Source organism: Canis lupus, chromosome 14 (genome assembly GCF_003254725.2).
Source record: "Canis lupus dingo isolate Sandy chromosome 14, ASM325472v2, whole genome shotgun sequence".
In the NCBI taxonomy this organism is placed as follows: Eukaryota; Metazoa; Chordata; class Mammalia; order Carnivora; family Canidae; genus Canis; species Canis lupus.
In genome coordinates, this window is record NC_064256.1 from 35,510,267 (window position 1) to 35,534,816 (window position 24,550).

General features: G+C 39.1%; 1 protein-coding gene across 1 annotated transcript in view; it reads left to right on the plus strand.

Annotated features, from left to right (window-relative positions):
• DNAH11 (dynein axonemal heavy chain 11) overlaps window positions 1–24,550 on the plus strand; it is a 318,343-nt gene that overhangs the window by 175,589 nt on the left and 118,204 nt on the right. Inside the window, 1 exon segment of the mRNA XM_049093700.1 lies at window positions 22,563–22,724. Within this exon segment, the coding sequence (XP_048949657.1) occupies window positions 22,563–22,724 (162 nt within the window).

Sequence of the window (24,550 nt, forward strand, 5' to 3'; positions counted from 1 at the left end):
TGTGTTCAGTGTGCCCCTCCCCCAGCTTGGACTCACTCTCTTTCTCTTAGATAGATAGATAGATAGATAGATAGATAGATAGATAGATAGATGATAGATAGATCAATCGATCAGTCTTGGGGTGCTTAGGTGGCTCAGTTGATTAACGTTCGACTCTTGGTTTCAGCTCAGGTCATGATATCAGGGTTGTGAGATGGAGCTCTGCATTCTGCTCCTTGCTCAGGGGAAGCCTACTTGAGATTCTCTCTCCCTCTCCCTCTGCCCTTTACCCTGCTCATTAGCTCCCTCCTTCTTACTCAAATAAATAATCTTTAAAAAATAAAAAATAAATCTTAGTCTTTCCCTTCACCTGTTTTCTTTGACTCCACTTCAAGAGACCTCCCTGAAGCTGAGACCAATGTTCTGTGTATCTCTTTTTCAGAGGCCCTTTTTCAGTATTTACCTCAGTACAAGCTAGAATTTATTTTGGAGTTAGATATGGATCATTTTCCCCACATTGCTACAGGATTACTGATTGAATAATCTATCTCTTTTCTACTAAAATGAGTAAGCAGGCTTTTTGGTTTTTGTATTTGTTCTTTGTTTAATGCGAAGGAGGAATAGCATATTTCCCTCAACTACTCCTGCTCCTTCTTGACCTTGTCACTCAGTCTGCTGCATCATGAAAAGGGGTAGTGATCAGCATCTTACCCTGAGGGAGAAGTAATATGGCATAAAAAGGGGCCACTTTTTAGCTAGAAAATGGCAACTTCTTTCTCTTTGGTACATAAATACTACCCTCATATCCTTGGGTTATTTTTAAAGAATTCTGACTTGTTCTGTGTTAGTTTCATATACTGCGATCTTCACCAGCATGTACTAATGACTCAGACCTCCTGATGAGCTGATACTTGCCTTGCATATGTTCCGAGCTGGGCAGCATGGGAAGCTAACTGTGTTACAGGGTTGGTGAGCACACCTGGTAGGTCAGGCTCAATGATGTGGAGTTGCCACCCCATTACCCATGCTCACCACCCAGAGCCAGTTCCCATTTGGAATGCAAGGGCAGTGAAAACCTGTTGGCATGCAAAATGTGACCTCTGAATCCCACAGGACAGTTTTCATTAATGACAATCAGATGTGAGCCCTTGGATTGCTTGAAATAAACCAGTGAATAAGTGCCAAATACCTTCTCTTCTTCATGTTTGCATACGTGCCTCTTTTCCTACATAATACTCATCTTGCAGCTGGAGTATAGTGATTTCATCTTCTCTCCTGTTGATTTTAGTTAGTCCCAAACTTTGCTTTCTTGCCTTCCTTCTTGGGCATCTGATGCCATAGGGAAAGGAACACTTAATGTATATAGCAGCCCCTTTGTTTCCCAAGACTTTAGATAGATACCCATCTGTCCTGTTGTATCTGTCTATTGAGGATGTGTGTATGTGAGTGTGTGTGCATATATACAGACATACATACTCATATGATTTTGTATTTTTAGAGAATGAAAGAGTCCTTTCTAATGATAGAAGATATATGTGTTCATTGTAGAGAATTAAAAAATACAGAACCATATGAAGAGAAAAAATTAGGCTTAATTATATTGCCTGGAGAGAACTACTGAGAACATATTGGTATATATCCTTCCAGTTTTCTATATGCATATAAATGTGTGCGAAGTACATATTCCAAACTTAAATGTTTTTTCACATCTGTCACAATTTTCTTTACACTCCTCTTTGCCTTTTTTATTAGAAGGCTCTCAGGGGAAAAAATGATTCCAAGAATTCAGTGTATGGAGTGAAATATTTCACACGTACTTTATTCTAGATATCTATTTATAAAATATCTTTACTCATGTATACCTTTTACCAAAATTCGTATTGGTTTGTTACAGTTTTCTTTGATTTATGAGAACTCTTTCTCTATCTGGACAATATTCCTATGTCCGTAATGTTCTTGTCCATTTTATATGTTGATAGTGTTTCTCAAAGCTCATCACAATCCTAACTTTGTTCACAATGACTTCTCTTTTTGTTTATATTATTTAAAAATATCTAATTTTTCTTACATGGGTTTTATATGTTAAGGCTTTTTTATTGATGCATTTTCATACTTCCTGGTTATGAAAATATTATTCCAAATTCTATCTTAACTTAAAATACTTTGAGTGGTTAGCTCTGAATTGTGTATAGTACAAGGTGGCTTTTCTACTTTCCCAACCCCTAGATTCTCCAAACATCATTTATTATATAATTCTTACCACTGATTTGAAAGGCTACCTGTCTCATAATCATAAACTACATGTTTAAATATGTGGTAGTCTGCTTTTTGACTCTTAAGTTCTATAAATCTGTTCATCTCAGGCTGCATCAATACCACACTGCTTTGCTTACTGTGGCTTTGTAGTATATTCTGGAATCTAGTAAAACAGTATCTTCTTACTTTCCTACATTTACTTAGCTATTTGTACCTTTACTAGATGAACTATGGAATCAGCTTAACATTAAAAAAAAAAAAATCCGGGGCACCTGGGTGGCTCAGTGGTTGAGCGTCTGCCTTCCACTCAGGTCATGATCCTGGGGTCCTGGGATGGAGTCCCACATGAGGCTTCCTTCAGGGAGCCTGCTTCTTCCTCTTCCTATATCTGTCTCTCTGTCTCTTGTGAATAAATAAATAAAATCTTTTTTAAAAAATCCTGTGAGGGGCATCTGGGTGGCTCAGTTGGTTAAGTGTTGAACTCTTGATTTTGGCTCAGGTCATGATCTCAGAGTTGTGAAATCTAGTTCCATGTTGAGCTCTAAGCTGAGTGTTGAGCCTGCTTGAGATTCTCTTCCTCTCCCTTTACCCTTCCCAACCCCCTACTCATGTGCATGCAAGGGCTCTCTCCCACTCTCTCTCACAATAAAAAAAAAAATGTTTTTAAAAATCCTATGAGAATGTATAGACTAATTTGAGGGTGATGGTTACATCTACAATATTGAATTTTTCCATTCACAAACTCTGTTTTATTAAAAGTAATAACTTTTTATTCCATATCAATTTTAGAATCCCTCTGTCAAGCTCCACTCATCTCGTTGGGGATTTACTAGAATTGCTTAAAATTTGTTAATGGATGTGAGAGGAATAAATACCTTTATAACAGATTATCTTCTCTGGGAATGTGGCACACCTTGCAATTTGGTCCAAATGTCTTCATTGACCTTCAGTAAAGCAGTTGCTATCTTGATAAGTTTTACACATTTCTTAAGTTCTTTCTCAGTATTTTATATTATTTTTTGCTCTTGCCAAATTTTCTCACAGATCATGGTTGGCATTTAAGAATGCCATTGAATAGAGGGAGGGAATGGATGGATAGATGGTTTATTTGTTATTTTACCAGCCAGTTCATTGAACAGTCCAGTAGATTTTGCATTTTTACTCTAGAGTTTGTTGAGTAGTTACATAACCTTCAAAATTTTACTTCTCCTTTCTAATAATTACTTCTTTTCTGAGTATTATAATAGCCATAATTTTTGCGTGCCGTTTAAAACTTTTAAGTGACAGTATTAGTGTCCTTGTCTTATTTTTTATTTTAATGGAAATGCCTTTAGCTTCCCATTATTAAGATTTCCATCATTACATTGGATGAAATGTAGGCTTAAGATATTTTTAATATTTTTAGGAAAAGATGTTGTATTTTATCATGTATATCCTTTCACTCTTCTCCTTGTTTTATCTTTTTTTAAAATCTTAGCCTATTCTCCTATTATGGGGTTTTTATAACATTCCTTCTAGACTCTTGAAAGTGTGAAGTTTTTGTCCCTTTCTTCAGGTTCTTAGATACTTCAATGGAATTAAAGAATCCTTTAAATCTGCTGGATGCTTTCTAAATTTTTCTTGGTTTCCTATTTTTCCACAGGCCCCATTTGAGCTCCTCTTCTCCCTCCACTCTCCTCCCTCTCTTTTCTACCTCCTCCTTCCTTCTTGGGCAGAATAAAGAGCAATTTCCATGTGGGGTTTGATAGCAGACAGTGTGATGAGCTGGTGATGCGCTCTTGGCTCACTTACAGGATATCTAGGGAGCTGACAGTCTCAGCTGAGATGTTGAGCAAAACTTCCATTGAGGCAGCAGAGAAACACAGAAGGACAGAGCACAAACCACAAGTCACTACTCATACAGGTAACTTTCATGATATGTCTGTGATCTTATATAAAAAGCTCAAATACTTAACCCATCTGGTAGAAAAATCACATGTTGCAAAACCTTATCCTTGCATGATGGTGAAGTCTCATCTCTTCAGATCTTCATGTAGTGAACAAGCAGAGCATCCAGCCTCCTTTCCTTCATGTAGATGACCACCCAGGATGGCTTTATCACTCAGAAGCACTGTCTTGTATCCCTCCTGCCCCTCATCCTGAAACTTGAGTTAATGGAAAACAATACACGCTCTCTTGTCTGGCACCAATCTCAGGCCCTGCCAGACTCTGCCGCCATCAGTGTTATGCTCATCAAGACCACATGTCTCAGATTATAGTACCCTGCCTCCTGTCCTTGCACTTTTTGATAGTATTTATATAAAAGAAATGCAAAGAACATCAGAGAGAGATGAAAGTGGTAACCTGGTATTTTGTATCTGAGGTCCACTATTGTTGAAATTTCATAAAAGAGCAAAACTTCAAAACAAATTAGGATGCAGATATCAAAATTGCATATTGCTCAGAATTTTTCACATTGCCATCTGTTGACTCCTTGATCTATATGCTGAGCCTCTGCATGTATTTACTGAGTGTCTATGATGTGCTGATCCTAGGGCATAGGATAGTGAGCAAGATCCAGCACCTGGCTACCTCACTTTTGGAAAGACAAGCGTGAACCTCCAAATCAAGCCAACTGAGCATACAATTAAAACTATGTACACGAGCGGTAAGGGGAATATAAGATAACAAAAGATAAGACAAGAAAGATTTCATTGAAGGGGAGAGAGGATTGAGAAGTATCTCAAACACATCTATTCTTGTAGATGTGAACTCCCTTATTTTATATTATAAAAGAAAATTATTAATACCAGCAGTGAAGGGCTTAATCCAAGACTAAAGGATTTATCCACTTAAATTGAAAAAACTTTGCATTTTGAAAAACATGGTCACATATGTCGCATTCTGCTTACATTTGGATATGGGACTTGTTCTTGGAACTGCACGTGTGTCACTGTTCACTTGTCACTTGTTCTTGGAACTGCACGTGGAGTCACCACCTAGTGTCAGCAGAAATGTTACTAGCAGAGCAGCATACACCATTAGCCAAAAACTTGCACGACGTGGTTCAAATATGGGCCTATTCAGGAGTTCATTAGGCACCAGTTGTCTATTTAAAAATAAAAACAAAGCACTATTATACTACTGTATGGAGTTGCAGACTGGCCTGAAAAGTAGTATGTGGATAGTTCAGTCCCGGGCATTAAGCAAGGTGTCTAAGATGAAGGAATACACCCTTCAGGAACATATAGAAGATATATGTGTTCAAAGTATATAGAGGGAAATATAACTCCTACTGTCTTTACTCCTCAGGAATGGATTTGCTTCTTGTTCTCTTTGGGGATTCCACATACAATTCTTTATGAATTTATGAAGAGTTTTGTTTTTTAAGAAAAGAAATAAAGTTCCCCAACATAGGGGTAGCTGGGTGGCTCAGTCCATTAAGTATCCAGTTCTTGATATAGGCTCAGGTCATGATCTCAGGGTTGTGAGATCAAGCCCCACATTGGGCTCCTCACTGGGCCTGGACCCTGCTTAAGATCCTCTCTCTCCATCTACCTCTGCCTCTTTCCCCCTCTAAAAAACAAAAACTCCATACTGTAAAATGTTACCTCTTATAAAAATTGATACCAATATTCATAAATAAAAGGATGTGCGAATTATATCATTGTATGTTACCTAAAAATAAAATATAAAAATGTATTGACTGTGTATATGATGAAGATGCTATTGGATTGCATGAGAATAATTGAAATTAAAAGGCTATTTGATGGTGGTTGATAAGGGAAAATATAAGAATGATAAAATGGTACTAAAACAGTCAAATAAGGGAAGAATTTGTACACTAAACTTGCATTCCCAAGAGGATTCTCTTAGTAAGATTCAGATCTTATCATTCTTGAAAAAGACTTTTGAGGATAAATGCAAACCTAAGTTATGGATAGAAGCTTCTGAAGTAAATATGTGGGAGGGTTACTTCTATCTGAGAATATATCAACTGGAAAAAAATACAGAGTGATGGTAGCAATTCAAATTTCCATTACAAGAGGAAATGGACTGAGTCCTGTTAGTGATATACAAATAAATACATCCTTATGATGGAATCTTATCCAAAAGAAATGGAAACATATTACAAAGCACAATGAAAAATGGGTTATTGCCAATGAGTCATAACACCTGTGTACGGGAAAAAGGGGATAGAAAATTCTATGGTATGGATTCCAAAAACAAGATTCTGACGTCCAAATGTTAGAGCTATAGGAAATACATAGATGGTGATTTTAGGGTTTGCTTCTTACTTGTGAGAATTTGCTTTCAGAATGCAGCAGAGCTGTCTGAGGCATTTTTAACTTTATTTTCTTAGCAGACTTTTCTTTCATTCCACTGCTGGGAGCTAACTGAAGCCAATTTGGTCATTTGCAGTTGTAAGGAACTATTTTGGAGGAGGTGTATATTTCAGTGACCTTCAGTCCTTACAGGTAGATGGTACCTGTTCTGGGGTGGGGTAGCTCTTATCCCACAGGATGTCAACTCAAGAAAAGGAAGTCTGAAACTGAACTCGAATACACGTAGAGTTTGTGCGTAGCACATAACATGGGTCTTAAAATTTTAAAACCAGCTCTGTAAGCTTACTATAATTTTAGCTCTGTTCTTTTAGGAAATTGAATAGCTCTTACTGGAAAGATCCTTTGGGACAGTTGTGGCAATGTTCTCATGGTAGGATTCAGCTGATACTCTTACTGGATCATATAAAAACAGCCTTTCTATAAGCTGTTTACCACAGGACTGGTCAAAAAGTCTAAAAAGCCAAGGGTATAATTGTTGGGATACTATAATGTCTGATAGACTTTCCTCTTTTGTTCATATAGCAGTGGAGGTAGAAGTATAATATTTCCATTTTCCTCAAATACCTTAAACACTATTCATTTCGTCAGTAAAAAAAATCAAATCTAGTGTTCATGATGCTAACTAGTTAGCCATTTATGTTGATGAAAGAAGTTAGCTAAGAGCTCAGGTAGCCATCTCTGCGGTGTGGCTTTCCATTAGAAATGGGAAATGCTGGTTAAGCATCCCTAGCCTCTGCAGTTTCTATTGGAGTATTTCAGGTATTAACTAATGACCCCTAAGAAATAAAATGAGTATTTATGCACATATCCTACTAGATTGAAGTTATTTCATAGGTAAGTTATACAGGACCAGATGGCTTTCACTGGTAAATTCTATCAAATATTTAAATTAGAATTAATACTGATCCTTCCCAAATTCTTCCAAAAAATTGAAGAGCTAGAAACTTATTTTACAAGGCCAGCATCACACTGATACCAAAGCAGACAAGGATGTCACAAGAAAAGAAATTACAGGCCAATATCCCTGACAGAAAGATAGGAAAATCCCCAACAAAATAGGAGCAAACTGAATTTGATAGTACACTAGAAGAATCACACACCATGATCAAGTGGGATTGATTATAGCAATGGTTCAACATCTACAAATCAATCCATATGATACACCATATTAACAAAATGAAGGAATCAAAGGATAATCTTACTAGATGTAGGAAAAGCATTTGAGAAAATAGGACATTCACAAATTTAAGGAGATAGAAGATGTCTACACTAAAAACTAAGATGATGGGCAGCCCGGGTGGCTCAGCGGTTTAGTGCCGCCTTTGGCTCAGGGCGTGATCCTGAAGACCCAGGATCGAGTCCCGCGTCAGGTTCCCTTCATGGAGCCTGCTTCTCCCTCTGCCTGTCTCTGCATTTCTCTCTCTCTCTCTCTCTCTCTGAGTCTCTCATGAATAAATAAATTAAAAAAAAAGAAATCTTATTTAAATAAATAAATACTAAGATAATAAAGAAATTGAAGACAGAAATTGAAAAATATTCTGTGCTTGTGGATTGCACAACAATATAGTATCATTGAAGTACAAATATTACCCCAAATGATATACAGCTTCAGTGCATTTTTACCAAGATTCCAGTGATATTTTTTGCAGAAATAGAAATAAATATCCTGAAATTTGTGTGAAACCAAAAAAGATCCCAAATAGCTAAAGCAGCCTTGAGAAAGAACCAAACTGGAGGCATCATGTTTCCTGATTCTGAGCTACATTAATAAGTTATAGGAATCAAAGTAATGTGGCATTGGGATGCCTGGGTGGCTCAGTGGTTGAGTCTGCCTTTGGCTCAGGTTGTGATCCCAAGGTCCAGGGATCAAGTCCCGCATCAAGCTCACCACAGAGAGCCTGCTTCTCCCTCTGCCTGTGTCTCTGCCTCTCTCTGTGTGTCTCTCATGAATAAATAAATAAAATCTGGGGGAAAAAACAGTGTGGTATAGGCATAAAAACAGACACATAGATCAGTGAGGCAGAATAGAGAGCCCAGAAATAAACCAATACTTATATGGTTAATTAATTTTCGACAAAGAAGCCAAAACTATACAGTGAGAAAAGGACAGTCTTTTGAGTAAATAGTGTTGGGAAAATTGGCTGGCCATGTGCAAAATCAAAAATCAACCCAAATGGGTTCAAGACTCGAAGATAAAATAGGCTGCAACTCCTGGAAGAAAACATAGAGGGTAAGATCCTTTGCAGAAAGTCTTGGTGATGATCTTTTAGATTTGACAACAAAAGCAAAGACAACAAAACCAAAAATAAACAAGTAGGACTGTATCAAACTTAAAAGCTTCTTCTCAGCAGAGGAAACCATCAGTAAAATGAAAAGACAACCTAATGAATGGGAGAAGATAATTTGCCAACCACACATTCAATAGGGGTTAATATCCAACATATACAAGGACCTCAAAAAACTAAATAGCAAAAAAACAACCGAATTGAAAAATGGACAAAGGACCTGAATCTCATTTTTTCGAAGAAGATCCAGAAATGGTCAACAGGTACATGAAGAGGTATTTAACATCACTCATCATCATGGAAATCCAAATCAAAACCATAATGAGATATTACCTTACACCTTTTATTGTTTTTTGTTTGGTTGTTTGAGATATTTATTTATTTATTTATTTATTTATTTATTTATTTCAGTTTTTTTTAAATTTTTTATTGGTGTTCAATTTACTAACATACAGAATAACCCCCAGTGCCCGTCACCCATTCACTCCCACCCCCCGCCCTCCTCCCCTTCTACCACCCCTAGTTCGTTTCCCAGAGTTAGCAGTCTTTACGTTCTGTCTCCCTTTCTGATATTTCCCACACATTTCTTCTCCCTTCCCTTATATTCCCTTTCACTATTATTTATATTCCCCAAATGAATGAGAACATATAATGTTTGTCCTTCTCCGACTGACTTACTTCACTGAGCATAATACCCTCCAGTTCCATCCACATTGAAGCAAATGGTGGGTATTTGTCATTTCTAATAGCTGAGTAATATTCCATTGTATACATAAACCACATCTTCTTTATCCATTCATCTTTCATTGGACACCGAGGCTCCTTCCACAGTTTGGCTATCGTGGCCATTGCTGCTATAAACATCGGGGTGCAGGTGTCCCGGCGTTTCACTGCATCTGTATCTTTGGGGTAAATCCCCAATAGTGCAATTGCTGGGTCATAGGGCAGGTCTATTTTTAACTCTTTGAGGAACCTCCACACAGTTTTCCAGAGTGGCTGCACCAGTTCACATTCCCACCAACAGTGTAAGAGGGTTCCCTTTTCTCCACATCCTCTCCAACATTTGTTGTTTCCTGCCTTGTTAATTTGCCCCATTCTCACTGGTGTGAGGTGGTATCTCATTGTGGTTTTGATTTGTATTTCCCTGATGGCCAGTGATGCGGAGCATTTTCTCATGTGCATGTTGGCCATGTCTGTGTCTTCCTCTGTGAGATTTCTCTTCATGTCTTTTGCCCATTTCATGATTGGATTGTTTCTTTGGTGTTGAGTTTAATAAGTTCTTTATAGATCTTGGAAACTAGCCCTTTATCTGATATGCCATTTGCAAATATCTTCTCCCATTCTGTAGGTTGTCTTTGAGTTTTGTTGACTGTATCCTTTGCTGTGCAAAAGCTTCTTATCTTGATGAAGTCCCAATAGTTCATTTTTGCTTTTGTTTCTTTTGCCTTCGTGGATGTATCTTGCAAGAAGTTACTATGGCCGAGTTCAAAAAGGGTGTTGCCTGTGTTCTTCTCTAGGATTTTGATGGAATCTTGTCTCACATTTAGATCTTTCATCCATTTTGAGTTTATCTTTGTGTATGGTGCAAGAGAGTGGTCTAGTTTCATTCTTCTGCATGTGGATGTCCAATTTTCCCAGCACCATTTATTGAAGAGACTGTCTTTCTTCCAATGGATAGTCTTTCCTCCTTTATCGAATATTAGTTGCCCATAAAGTTCAGGGTCCACTTCTGGGTTCTCTATTCTGTTCCACTGATCTATGTGTCTGTTTTTGTGCCAGTACCACACTGTCTTGATGACCACAGCTTTGTAGTACAACCTGAAATCTGGCATTGTGATGCCCCCAGATATGGTTTTCTTTTTTAAAATTCCCCTGACTATTCGGGGTCTTTTCTGATTCCACACAAATCTTAAAATAATTTGTTCTAACTCTCTGAAGAAAGTCCATGGTATTTTGATAGGGATTGCATTAAACGTGTATATTGCCCTGGGTAACATTGACATTTTCACAATATTAATTCTGCCAATCCATGAGCATGGAATATTTTTCTTTTTTTTAATTTATTTATTTATTTATTTTTTTATTGGTGTTCAATTTACTAACATACAGAATAACACCCAGTGCCCGTCACCCATTCACTCCCACCCCCCGCCCTCCTCCCCTTCTACCACCCCTAGTTCGTTTCCCAGAGTTAGCAGTCTTTACATTCTGTCTCCCTTTCTGATATTTCCCACACATTTCTTCCCCCTTCCCTTCTTTTCCCTTTCACTATTATTTATATTCCCCAAATGAATGAGAACATATAATGTTTGTCCTTCTCCGACTGACTCATTTCACTCAGCATAATACCCTCCAGTTCCATCCACGTTGAAGCAAATGGTGGGTATTTGTCATTTCTAATAGCTGAGTAATATTCCATTGTATACATAAACCACATCTTCTTTATCCATTCATCTTTCGTTGGACACCGAGGCTCCTTCCACAGTTTGGCTATCGTGGCCATTGCTGCTATAAACATCGGGGTGCAGGTGTCCCGGCGTTTCACTGCATCTGTATCTTTGGGGTAAATCCCCAATAGTGCAATTGCTGGGTCATAGGGCAGGTCTATTTTTAACTGTTTGAGGAACCTCCACACAGTTTTCCAGAGTGGCTGCACCAGTTCACATTCCCACCAACAGTGTAAGAGGGTTCCCTTTTCTCCGCATCCTCTCCAACATTTGTTGTTTCCTGCCTTGTTAATTTTCCCCATTCTCACTGGTGTGAGGTGGTATCTCATTGTAGTTTTGATTTGTATTTCCCTGATGGCAAGTGATGCAGAGCATTTTCTCATATGCATGTTGGCCATGTCTATGTCTTCCTCTGTGAGATTTCTGTTCATGTCTTTTGCCCATTTCATGATTGGATTGTTTGTTTCTTTGGTGTTGAGTTTAATAAGTTCTTTATAGATCTTGGAAACTAGCCCTTTATCTGATATGTCATTTGCAAATATCTTCTCCCATTCTGTAGGTTGTCTTTGAGTTTTGTTGACTGTATCCTTTGCTGTGCAAAAGCTTCTTATCTTGATGAAGTCCCAATAGTTCATTTTTGCTTTTGTTTCTTTTGCCTTCGTGGATGTATCTTGCAAGAAGTTACTATGGCCGAGTTCAAAAAGGGTGTTGCCTGTGTTCTTCTCTAGGATTTTGATGGAATCTTGTCTCACATTTAGATCTTTCATCCATTTTGAGTTTATCTTTGTGTATGGTGCAAGAGAGTGGTCTAGTTTCATTCTTCTGCATGTGGATGTCCAATTTTCCCAGCACCATTTATTGAAGAGACTGTCTTTCTTCCAATGGATAGTCTTTCCTCCTTTATCGAATATTAGTTGCCCATAAAGTTCAGGGTCCACTTCTGGGTTCTCTATTCTGTTCCACTGATCTATGTGTCTGTTTTTGTGCCAGTACCACACTGTCTTGATGACCACAGCTTTGTAATACAACCTGAAATCTGGCATTGTGATGCCCCCAGATATGGTTTTCTTTTTTAAAATTCCCCTGGCTATTCGGGGTCTTTTCTGATTCCACACAAATCTTAAAATAATTTGTTCTAACTCTCTGAAGAAAGTCCATGGTATTTTGATAGGGATTGCATTAAACGTGTATATTGCCCTGGGTAACATTGACATTTTCACAATATTAATTCTGCCAATCCATGAGCATGGAATATTTTTCCATCTCTTTGTGTCTTCCTCAATTTCTTTCAGAAGTGTTCTATAGTTTTGAGGGTATAGATCCTTTACATCTTTGGTGAGGTTTATTCCTAGGTATCTTATGCTTTTGGGTGCAATTGTAAATGGGATTGACTCCTTAATTTCTCTTTCTTCAGTCTCATTGTTAGTGTATAGAAATGCCACTGACTTCTGGGCATTGATTTTGTATCCTGCCACGCTACCGAATTGCTGTATGAGTTCTAGCAATCTTGGGGTGGAGACTTTTGGGTTTTCTATGTAGAGTATCATGTCATCGGCGAAGAGGGAGAGTTTGACTTCTTCTTTGCCAATTTGAATGCCTTTAATGTCTTTTTGTTGTCTGATTGCTGAGGCTAGGACTTCCAGTACTATGTTGAATAGCAGTGGTGAGAGTGGACATCCCTGTCTTGTTCCTGATCTTAGGGGAAAGGCTCCCAGTGCTTCCCCATTGAGAATGATATTTGCTGTGGGCTTTTCATAGATGGCTTTTAAGATGTCGAGGAATGTTCCCTCTATCCCTACACTCTGAAGAGTTTTGATCAGGAATGGATGCTGTATTTTGTCAAATGCTTTCTCTGCATCCAATGAGAGGATCATATGGTTCTTGGTTTTTCTCTTGCTGATATGATGAATCAAATTGATTGTTTTACAGGTGTTGAACCAGCCTTGTGTCCCAGGGATAAATCCTACTTGGTCATGGTGAATAATTTTCTTAATGTACTGTTGGATCCTATTGGCCAGTATCTTGTTGAGAATTTTTGCATCCATGTTCATCAGGGATATTGGTCTGTAATTTTCCTTTTTGGCGGGGTCTTTGTCTGGCTTTGGAATTAAGGTGATGCTGGCTTCATAGAACGAATTTGGAAGTACTCCATCTCTTTCTATCTTTCCAAACAGCTTTAGGAGAATAGGTATGATTTCTTCTTTAAACGTTTGATAAAATTCTCCTGGGAAGCCATCTGGCCCTGGACTCTTGTGTCTTGGGAGGTTTTTGATGACTGCTTCAATTTCCTCCCTGGTTATTGGCCTGTTCAGGTTTTCTATTTCTTCCTGTTCCAGTTTTGGTAGTTTGTGGCTTTCCAGGAATGCGTCCATTTCTTCTAGATTGCCTAATTTATTGGCGTATAGCTGTTCATAATATGTTTTTAAAATCGTTTGTATTTCCTTGGTGTTGGTAGTGATCTCTCCTTTCTCATTCATGATTTTATTAATTTGAGTCTTCTCTCTCTTCTTTTTAATAAGGCTGGCTAATGGTCTATCTATCTTATTAATTCTTTCAAAGAACCAACTCCTGGTTCTGTTGATCTGTTCCACAGTTCTTCTGGTCTCGATTTCGTTGAGTTCTGCTCGAATCTTTATTAACTCCCTTCTTCTCTTGGGTGTAGGATCTATTTGCTGTTTTTTCTCTAGCTCCTTTATGTGTAAGGTTAGCTTTTGTATTTGAGCTCTTTCCAGTTTTTGAATGGATGCTTGTATTGCGATGTATTTCCCCCTTAGGACTGCTTTTGCTGCATCCCAAAGATTTTGAATGGTTGTATCTTCATTCTCATTAGTTTCCATGAATCTTTTTAATTCTTCCTTAATTTCCTGGTTGACCCTTTCATCTTTTAGCAGGATGGTCCTTAACCTCCACGTGTTTGAGGTCCTTCCAAACTTCTTGTTGTGATTTAGTTCTAATTTCAAGGCATTATGGTCTGAGAATATGCAGGGGACGATCCCAATCTTTTGGTATCGGTTCAGACCCGATTTGTGACCCAATATGTGGTCTATTCTGGAGAAAGTTCCATGTGCACTTGAGAAGAATGTGTATTCAGTTGAGTTTGGATGTAAAGTTCTGTAGGTATTTGTGAAATCCATCTGGTCCAGTGTATCATTTAAAGCTCTCGTTTCTTTGGAGATGTTGTGCTTAGAAGACCTATCGAGTATAGAAAGAGCTAGATTGAAGTCACCAAGTATAAGTGTATTATTATCTAAGTATTTCTTCACTTTGGTTAATAATTGATTTATATATTTGGCAGCTCCCACATTCGGGGCATATATATTGAGGATTGTTAAGTCCTCTTGTTGAATAGATCCTTTAAGTATGATATAGTGTCCCTCTTCATCTCTCACTACAGTCTTTGGGGTAAATTTTAGTTTATCTGATATAAGGATGGCTACCCCTGCTTTCTTTTGAGGACCATTCGAATGGTAAATGGTTCTCCAACCTTTTATTTTCAGGCTGTAGGTGTCCTTCTGTCTAAAATGAGTCTCTTGTAGACAGCAAATAGATGGGTCCTGCTTTTTTTATCCAGTCTGAAACCCTGCGCCTTTTGATGGGGTCATTAAGCCCGTTCACATTCAGAGTTACTATTGAGAGATATGAGTTTAGTGTCATCATGATATCTATTCAGTCCTTGTTTTTGTGGACTGTTCCACTGAACTTCTTCTTAAAGGGGAATTTTAAGAGTCCCCCTTAAAATTTCTTGCAGAGCTGGTTTGGAGGTCACATATTCTTTTAGTTGCTGCCTGTCTTGGAAGCTCTTTACCTCTCCTTCCATTTTGAATGAGAGCCTTGCTGGATAAAGTATTCTTGGTTGCATGTTCTTCTCATTTAGGACCCTGAATATATCCTGCCAGCCCTTTCTGGCCTGCCAGGTCTCTGTGGACAGGTCTGCTGTTACCCTAATACTCCTCCCCATAAAAGTCAGGGATTTCTTGTCTCTTGCTGCTTTAAGGATCTTCTCTCTATCTTTGGAATTTGCAAGCTTCACTATTAAATGTCGAGGTGTTGAACGGTTTTTATTGATTTTAGGGGAGGATCTCTCTATTTCCTGGATCTGAATGCCTGTTTCCCTTCCCAGATTAGGAAAGTTTTCAGCTAGAATTTGTTCAAATACATATTCTGGCCCTCTGTCCCTTTCGGCACCCTCGGGAACCCCAATTAAACGTAGGTTTTTCTTCCTCAGGCTGTCGTTTATTTCCCTTAATCTATCTTCATGGTCTTTTAATTGTTTGTCTCTTTTTTCCTCAGTTTCCCTCTTTGCCATCAACTTGTCTTCTATGTCACTCACTCGTTCTTCCACCTCGTTAACCCTCGTCGTTAGGACTTCTAGTTTGGATTGCATCTCATTCAATTGACTTAATTTCTGCCTGATTAGCTCTAAATTCTGCAGTCATGAAGTCTCTTGAGTCCTTTATGCTTTTTTCTAGAGCCACCAGTAGCTGTATAATAGTGCTTCTGAATTGGCTTTCTGACATTGAATTGTAATCCAGATTTTGTAACTCTGTGGGAGAGAGGACTGTTTCTGATTCTTTCTTTTGAGGTGAGGTTTTCCTTCTAGTCATTTTGCTCAGTGCAGAGTGGCCAAAAGCAAGTTGTATTGGGAAAAGGAGAAAAAGAGAGGAGAGAAAGAAGGAAAGAAAAGAGAAAGAGAAAAGAAACGAAAAAGAAAAAAAAGGGGAAGAAGAAGAGAAAGAAAAAGAAAGGAGGAAAAAAGGGGGGGTGGGGGAAGGAAACAAATCAAAAAGCAAAACAAAACAAAACAGAACAAAAAAAAAGAAAAAAAGAAAAAAAAAAAAGAACCACAGGGGAGTATCTTCTGATTCTGTGTACTTTAAGTCCCTTGGCTTCCTCTGGAAGTTGTCAGTCTAGCTGGTGTTCTGGGGGAGGGGCCTGCTGTGCTGATTTTCAGGTGTGAGCACCTGGGGGAGCTGCTCTGCCCCTGCCTGGTGCAGGGCTCAGGGGGGTTGTTTACCCCGTGAGGCCCCAGGAGCAACAGCCCTAGTGGCGGGGCAGCTCTGGAAACCTGGATTCAGCCCCCGCAGGAACTCCGGAGGTCTCGTCTGCAGGGCCTGGAGGCTCCAGGACGGGGCCGCTGATCTGCCCAGCTCCGGGCAGGAGTGTCCTTGCTGTCCTGGGCCCTCCCGGCCTCTGCCTGTCCCGGGGGAGGCTGGATCCTGGGCTGTGTCCCGGCGCCCTGTGCTCCGGGGCATGCGCTGTTGGATTCGCGCTCCCGGGCCGCGCAACGCCCTCCGCGGAGCCGCCGCCCGAGCCCCTCTGAGCTGCTCCGGGTCCCGCCGTGCGCGCTGCAGCCCTTAGGGAGCTCGGCGCACTCTCCCGGGGCGCAGGTGTCTGTTACTGTCCCGGGGAGCCCGAGGGCATCCCCGCCCTCCTGGGTCCTGCTCCAACTCCCCGCGAGCCCCTTTCCCCCGGGAAGGTCGGTGCAGCTCCTGCTCCTCCGGGACGGGGCTCTCCTGTCCTGGGGACACTCGCCCCGGCCTCAGCCCGGCTCCTCGCGGGGCCCCTCCCCCTCGGAGGCCTTTGTTTCTTTACTTCTTTTTCCCCGTCTTCCTACCTTGATAGAAGCGCGAACTCTTCTCACTGTTGCATTCCAGCTGGTCTCTCTTTAATTCTCAGGCCGAATTCATAGATTTTCAGGATGATTGGAAGGTTTTCTAGGTAATTTGGTGGAGACAGGTGATTTGGAGACCCTACTCTTCCGCCATCCTGCCCCTCCCCGCGAGATTTTTATTTAAATTCCAGTTAACATCCAGTATAATAGTTTCTGTTGTACAATTTAGTGATTCAACACTTCCATATAACACCTGGTACTCATCATAACAAGTACACTCCCTAATCCCTATCACCTATTTAACCCATTCCGCACCCACTTCCCCTTGGGTAACTGTGAATTTGTTCTATAGTTAAGAGTCTGTTTCTTGCTTTGCCTCTCTTTTTTTCCCCTTGACTCATTTGTTTTGTTTTTAAAAATTCCACATATGAGTGAAATAATGTGGTATTTGCTTTTCTCTGACTTATTTCACTTAGCATTATACACTAGCTTCATCCATGTTACTGCAAGTGGCAAGATTTCATTCCTTTTTATGGCCGAGTAATATTCCTATTCCACATTTTCTTGACCCATTCATCAGTTGATGGACACTTAGGCTGTTTCCATAATTTGGCTATTATAGATAATGTTTCTAAAAGAGCAGAGTGAAAAATAAATAAATAAATAAATAAATAAATAAATAAATAAATAAAGCAGGGTGTATGTATCCCTTTGAATTAGTATTTTTGTATCCTTTGGGTAAGTACTCAGTAGTATGATTGCTGGGTTGTAGGGTAGTTCTATTTTTAACTTTTCGGAAACCTCCATACCCTTTTCCACAATGGCTGCACCAATTTATATTCCCACCAATAGTGTAAGAGGGTTCACGTTTCTCCATGTCCCTGCCAACATCTGTTTTTTCTTAACTTGTTAATTTTAACTATTCTGACTAGTGTGAGGTGATATCTCCTTATAGTTTTGACTCTATTTCCCTGATGGTGAGTGATGTTGAGCATCTTTTCATGGGGTCTGTTGGCTTTTTGGATGTCCTTAGGAAAATGTCCATTCATGATTTCTGCCCATTTTTTTGGTTTTTGGATGCTGAGTTGTAACAATTCTTTATATAGTTTGGATATTAACCCTTTATTGGATATATCATTTGAGGATATCTCCCATTTCATAGGTTGCTTTTTTTTTTAAGTTTAGTTGATTATTCACTTGCTGTGCAGAAGCCTTTTATTTTGATGAAGTCCCAGTGGTTTATTTTTGCTTTTGTTTCCCTTGCCTCAGGAGACATAACTAAGAAGTTGCTACAGCCAGTGTCAAAGAAGCTACTGGCTGTGATTTATTGTAGGATTTTTATGGTTTCAGGTCTCATATTTAGATTTTTAATCCATTTTGAGCTTACTTTGTGTATGGTGTGAGAAAATGGTCCAGTTTCTTTCTTTTTTTTTTTTTTTGCATGTTGCTGTCAGTTTTCCCAACACCATGTATCAAGACTGTCTTTTCCCACTGGATATTAGTTTCTGTTTTGCCAAAGATTAATTGACCATATAATTGTGGATTCATCTCTGGATTTTCTATTCTGTTCCATTGATCTTTGAATCTATTTTTATGCCAGTACCACACTGTTTGGATCACTACAATCTTGTAAAATAAGTTGAAGTCCAGAATTGTGATGCCTCTAGCTTTGCTTTTCTTTTTCAAGACTGCTTTGGCTGTTCGGGGTCTTTGGTGGTTCCATACACATTTTTATTCTAACTCTTTGGAAGGTGCTGTTGGTATTTTTCACCTCACATCATTTATAATGGCTCTCATCAAAAGAAGAGAATTAATACATGCTGGTGAGGACATGGAGAAAAGGGAACCATTGTACAATGTTGGCAGGTGTGTAAACTGGTACAGCCACTATGGAGAACAGTATGGAGGTTCTGTAAAAACTTAAAGATAGTACTACCACATGATCCAGCAATCTCACTTCTGGTGATATAGCTAAAGGAAACAAAATCATTATCTCATAGAGATAACTGCACTCCTACATTCATAGCAACATTTATTCATAATAGCCGAGGTATGGAAATAACCTAAGTGTCCATCAATGGACAAATGGAATAAGAAAATGTGAGATATGTACACATGCATGCACACACTTGGACACAAAGAGAAATTTGAAATAAATTTTCAGCTTTAAAAAAGAAGGAAATCCTGTCATTTGGAACATCCCGGATGAATCTCAAGGACATTACTCTAAGCGAAATAAACCAGGCGGAGAAAGAGAAATACTACATATAAGTGATAAGTGTAACATTGCCAGAGGGTGGGGGAAATAGGCAGCAATTAGTAGAAGGGCATAAACTCTCAGTTATAAGATGCATAAGATCTAAGGACCTAATGTATAACGTGGTGACTACAGTTGAAAGCACTGTATTGTATAATTGAAATTTACTAAGAGAGTAGAACTTAAGTGTTCTCAACAGTGACAACAAAGGATAAATATATGGGTTGATGGATGTGTTAATTGACTCAGTGGGGGAATCCTTTTGCAATCCTTTTACAATGTCTAGGTGTATAAAATTTTACATTCTACATTTTAAATATCTTAGAACTTTGTCAGTTATACCTCAGTAAACCTTAAAAAGTAAATTATCGATAACCTAATACCCTTTTTAAAATCATTTGTATTTGTATTACTTAAAAATCCTTGGCTGTGTTTATCTCATGAAATTAAGGGAAATATAACAGGAAAATTATCCAGGATGATTTTTTCCCCCACACGATATTTCCTTGAGGCAACAATTCAAATTTATTTACCTATAAAGTTTTGGAAACTTTTTTTTTAAAGTAACACAGCATAGAGTTTATGGAGCTCCATTTAGGCTTCAGCGCCTGTGACAAGAACTTTCCTATAGATCAGTATCTTTTCCTGTTGACCCTGGGAGGTGACTGTGGTCTCTCCTTTTTAGTAGATGAGGGCAGTGCAGTACAATTGAGAAACATGCCTGTACTCACACTGTATATGAACAGATAGCAGAGTTGACATTCCATTCCATGCTCATAATAAAAAAAAAATGTGGAGATGGTTTGAGAAAAGAACAGAACAGGGCACCTGGGTGGCTCATTGGATTAAGCATCTGCCTGTGGCTCAGGTCGTGATCATAGGGTTCTGGAATGGAGCCTCTCCCCCACCACCCCCCTCGCACTGGGACTCCCTGCTCAGCAAGGAGTCTGCTTCTGCCTCCCTCTCTGCCATCTCCCCTGCTCATGCAGTCACTCTCAAATAAATAAAATCTTTCAAAAAGAAAACAAAAACAGAACAGCCACCAATTTCCAGACATTAGCATGGGCTCTCAGAAAAATCTCACATAAGACCACTACCAAGAAAAGCTGGATGGCAGGTGAAATTCTGTGCAAGATTTCTAACAAAACTAGGAGCTATAGAGTAGTGAATTGGTCTTAGGAAGTATTAATAACCGAACATCTTTCTATAAATTAGTTCCCGGAGTCTGTTTTAAACACTGGAATTTAGGTTCTTCATGGTTATCTAAGTTATTTAAAATCCTCAAAATTTTTCATTTCACTCTCTGTATAGAAAGAGACTTGCATTCTATGAGTATTTCACCAACTGCAGGGGCATTGAAAATGTTAAGTGTTTCGCTTAAGTATTCCCATAGAAAATTTGAAACCAGAAGGTTATAGCTGCGGGTGTCGCGAGTCACCTGGAGGTCTTGTTGAAAACAGATTGCCAAGCCCCATCCAGAGTTTCTGATTCCTTAGGTCTAGGTTGGGTCCAAGAATTTGCTTTTCTAACCAGCTCCTAATAATCCTTTGAGAATCATTGATGTCCTGCCAACTGCCCTCTGTGTAAAATGTAGCTGGCATTAGGAGGATTGTTATTTGAGCCATAATAAATAACATAGGGAAAAAAGTCTTCAGCTGTAAAATTGTAGAAAAGAAAAATAATTCTTTCAATGAGGAATCTATATTATCTTTCAATAAATAATGAAGGGATATCATTATATTAACTCAGACAAAGTATTTTTCCTTGAGGTTTAAACACACATGGCTCAGATACTTTGTTTTCTAACAATTTCTTAAGACCTGGTAGTGTACCAGTAGCAGAAAGAGAAATGCAGTAAATGCAGAAGTGATGGAAATAATTGAGATCTCAAAGGATACTTTTTTCCCTTTGTGATTGCTATAATTATTTATAAATGAAGCTTCTAAAATTGCCAGGAATGAGAGATGAATTGGGTGTGGAAATCGAACTTCTAAGATAGAAAGAAATACTCAGGTATGGGGAGAAAGGAAGGCTGATGGGAGAGTCCTAAGAACTGTGATGTAAGTGAAAATTTTGCATAGTAACTGAAGTTTGTTATTTTAGTACATGGAGTATTAGAGCAATTATTCAACTTGTAACTAGACCCTCACATATAATGAATACATGACTGGTCAGCTCATGTATTGGTAAACATGTTAAATACTAGGATTTATCTGTCTGGTTTCTCAAGTGCCACAATACATAAAATAAACATAGTGAAGACACCTGTTCAATAAGATGTTATATGGCTTCCTATATGCTGGATATTTTTGTGATGTAAGTTTTTTTAAATGTCAAAAGCAAAAATATACCTTTTGAAAAATGATTTCATTAGTTGCCCGATCTCAAAGTGTTAGAGACTTAGTCAAGAGAATTCCGAGCTTTGTTTTATATTAAGTCCATGCCATTCTAGAGAAGAGGAAACCAGGACGGTCATCATTCTCAGACCTTACCCCAGCTGGCGTCCCTTCTACCCCTGATACCCTCAAATCCACAGGAACTTAGAACAGAGAGGATGAAAGGAGTGCTTCCTCAACACCTCCTCTGTGCAAGCACTTCTCATAGGGTGTCTCACCGGAGAGCCATATGACACTCAGAAGCCCAGAAGGGACACTCAGTCACTCCTGAGGTCCTTCCTCCTTCCCTCATTCAGCTTGTGGACCCCGTCACAGCCAAGCTCAGGCACCACTGCCAAAGTGAATCCCTGTGTCACTACAGAGAGTGTGGAAACATATTCAGATGTAAATTAACCCTGAAATCATTCCATACTTAAATAGAACTTCAAGTTTAAGCCAGAAACTTAACATTTTCTCATCAGGAACATGTATAAACTGAATTTTTTCCTCCTTAAAAAAAAAAGTGAAGAATGCAAGTGGATTCATTTTAAATGAAAACAAAGTAAACATTCAATATGATACAAATCATTTTTAAGTAAATTACTAGGTTTTATTGAACCTGATGAATTACAGAATGGAAGGAGACAGAAGATGAAAAGTATTGGTGTTATTTTCTCATGGTGATTTGGTTTGGGTATTTCCTTTTTTTGTTGCTCTACAGTTACTTGTGTGATAGAAAGGAATACATTCCTCACTGTTAATAATAATCTTTAGAAATGCTGAAAAGAAGAGGAACCAGTTGGAAGGCAAGTACATGGCAGTGTTTCTGTAGGTTACTATGGGGTGGCCCCTGGGGGCAGGTTTATCCTTTGTTGAGCAAGGAGGGTAATGCCCCCTTCCCCTCTGGTGCTTCAGGTAGTTTCCGTCAGGCTTGGCTGTGCTCCTTGCTTTCACTGTGGAGCATCGCAGTATAATTCTCAGCTCACCCATCACCCTCCCCTTTCTGCCCCCCTTTGTGTCTCCACAGATCATTCTGTGTTTCTCTCCCGTTGGTCACACACTGAGAGGGAGAGCTCGGAAGTTCCCAGCCATAGTTAACTGCACAGCTATTGACTGGTTTCATGCGTGGCCACAAGAGGCCCTGGTCTCCGTCAGCAGGAGGTTCATTGAGGAAACCGAGGGAATTGAGGTATGTTGTGTCAGTCAGCCTCTGACACACTCTCTCTCTCTCTCTCTCCCTCCCTCCCTCCCTCTCTCTCCTACACACACACACACACACACACACACACACTCACTCACTCTGACCAAAAGTCCTCAATAATTTCCAAAATACACCTCCGATGGAAAAGTTCTCTCTCTTATTTAACATGATAAGATCATCTTTGTTCGTCCATGTTCTGTGGAAAATGGTGGTTGACCTCCTTGTACCAGGTTGAGAGGTCTGCGCACACATGTGCACACACAGCACACAGGCATGTTCTTATTTAGACGGATTCACCAGAAAGCCAGGATCATTACTTCCTTGAACCATAGTATAGGGTTTGCTGAACATGAGTCCCTTAAATCTGCCCACAACAGAGTAGTCACCCGCAGTCCTGCAATGCTGGATCTTAACAAAGTAAGGCAATTAACTGTGGTTTTTCTCATTACAGTATCGGTGGGTGAGAAATCAGCCCCATGAATCCAGCAGTCCCTAAGTCAAATAATGTATCTGCTTCTTGGTTTTATGGGTTTATGTTTTATAAATTACATTAATCATTTGGCTATAATGAAATGTGCAGATCCTATTACATTTTAAAATGGTTGTATGAAACTAAAAAAAAAAAAAAAAACAAAAAAAACCCACCCAACACTTCCAGTACACTTCCCAATTTAGAGAAAAAAAGAAATGTAAATAGGAAGGTTATCAGTCTCCCTAGAAATGAAGTTTTACTGGTATCTAGTGCCTTTCTGATTAGATAGTTTGAAAAAGTGGTAGTTGGACCATTGCCTAGGGAGATTTGTCTTCTGATTCTACTGAGTGATAAGGCTAGAATAGGTCGGACTCTAAAACTGATTCTCAGAGCTAAAAATAGAGTTGGGGCTGTGTAAGGAATGGTGTCTGCTTCCACTTGAAAGTCTCTTGTAAACAGAGACAACCCCCTCTGCTCTCCTTTCATTCCAAGAGCATCACTGTCACTTCTCCAAAACATCCTTTCACATTTTATGGAATGTTGAATCTCTTGGTGGCTGGATGGTTAGAAATCTGGGCATAGTTACATACTTAACTAATTATTTGTATGCAGCTAGCTGTATTGTAACGTGGTTTATTGTCTTTTCCAAAACACCCATTAATCTACTTAGATGCTGAACTGCCGCGCGACATCTAAATCATGTATATAAGGGCTCTATGACATTCAAATTCTTCTACTTCCTCTCTCCTTTTCTCATGCTCACACTCAAAACATTTCTGTAAGGAAATGAAAAAAAAAAGATTTCTTCCATTTCTGGATGTTTTTTCCACATCCAGAAAGTTTTTCTTTGGCCTGTCTCTATACTCAACATTGGATGCACTTACCTGGACATTTAAAACAATGGCAGCTGGCGTTCTGGGTAAAGAGTGAATAATATTAATGTGTAGTTGGATTTTCCTAAGTGATTTCCACTTTTTTCCACTGGTCAGGAGGCATTGCACAGCACCTCTTAGATTTGGAGAAATCCGTGTACATTTGTTCTCCTGCATAGGAAAGTAGAATAGTAGACCCTCCCAGGAGTGGTGGATTTCTGTCTGAACCATTGCTTTTACATTCCCTGTGTTTCCCTGAAGAACCAAAGGAGCCCCATTTAATTGGAGATAACACTGGCATTAGATAAAATCTGCCAGAGATATTTTTTACTTTAAAATCTGAAAAACCGTTAAATAAGACAAAGAATAATGACAGTTATTAAACCACAAACTTCCCTAGCTCTTGCTAAGATCTACTGGAACATAGGGCCCTGTTTTGTCTACTGATCATTATAAGAAGGGTTCAAAAT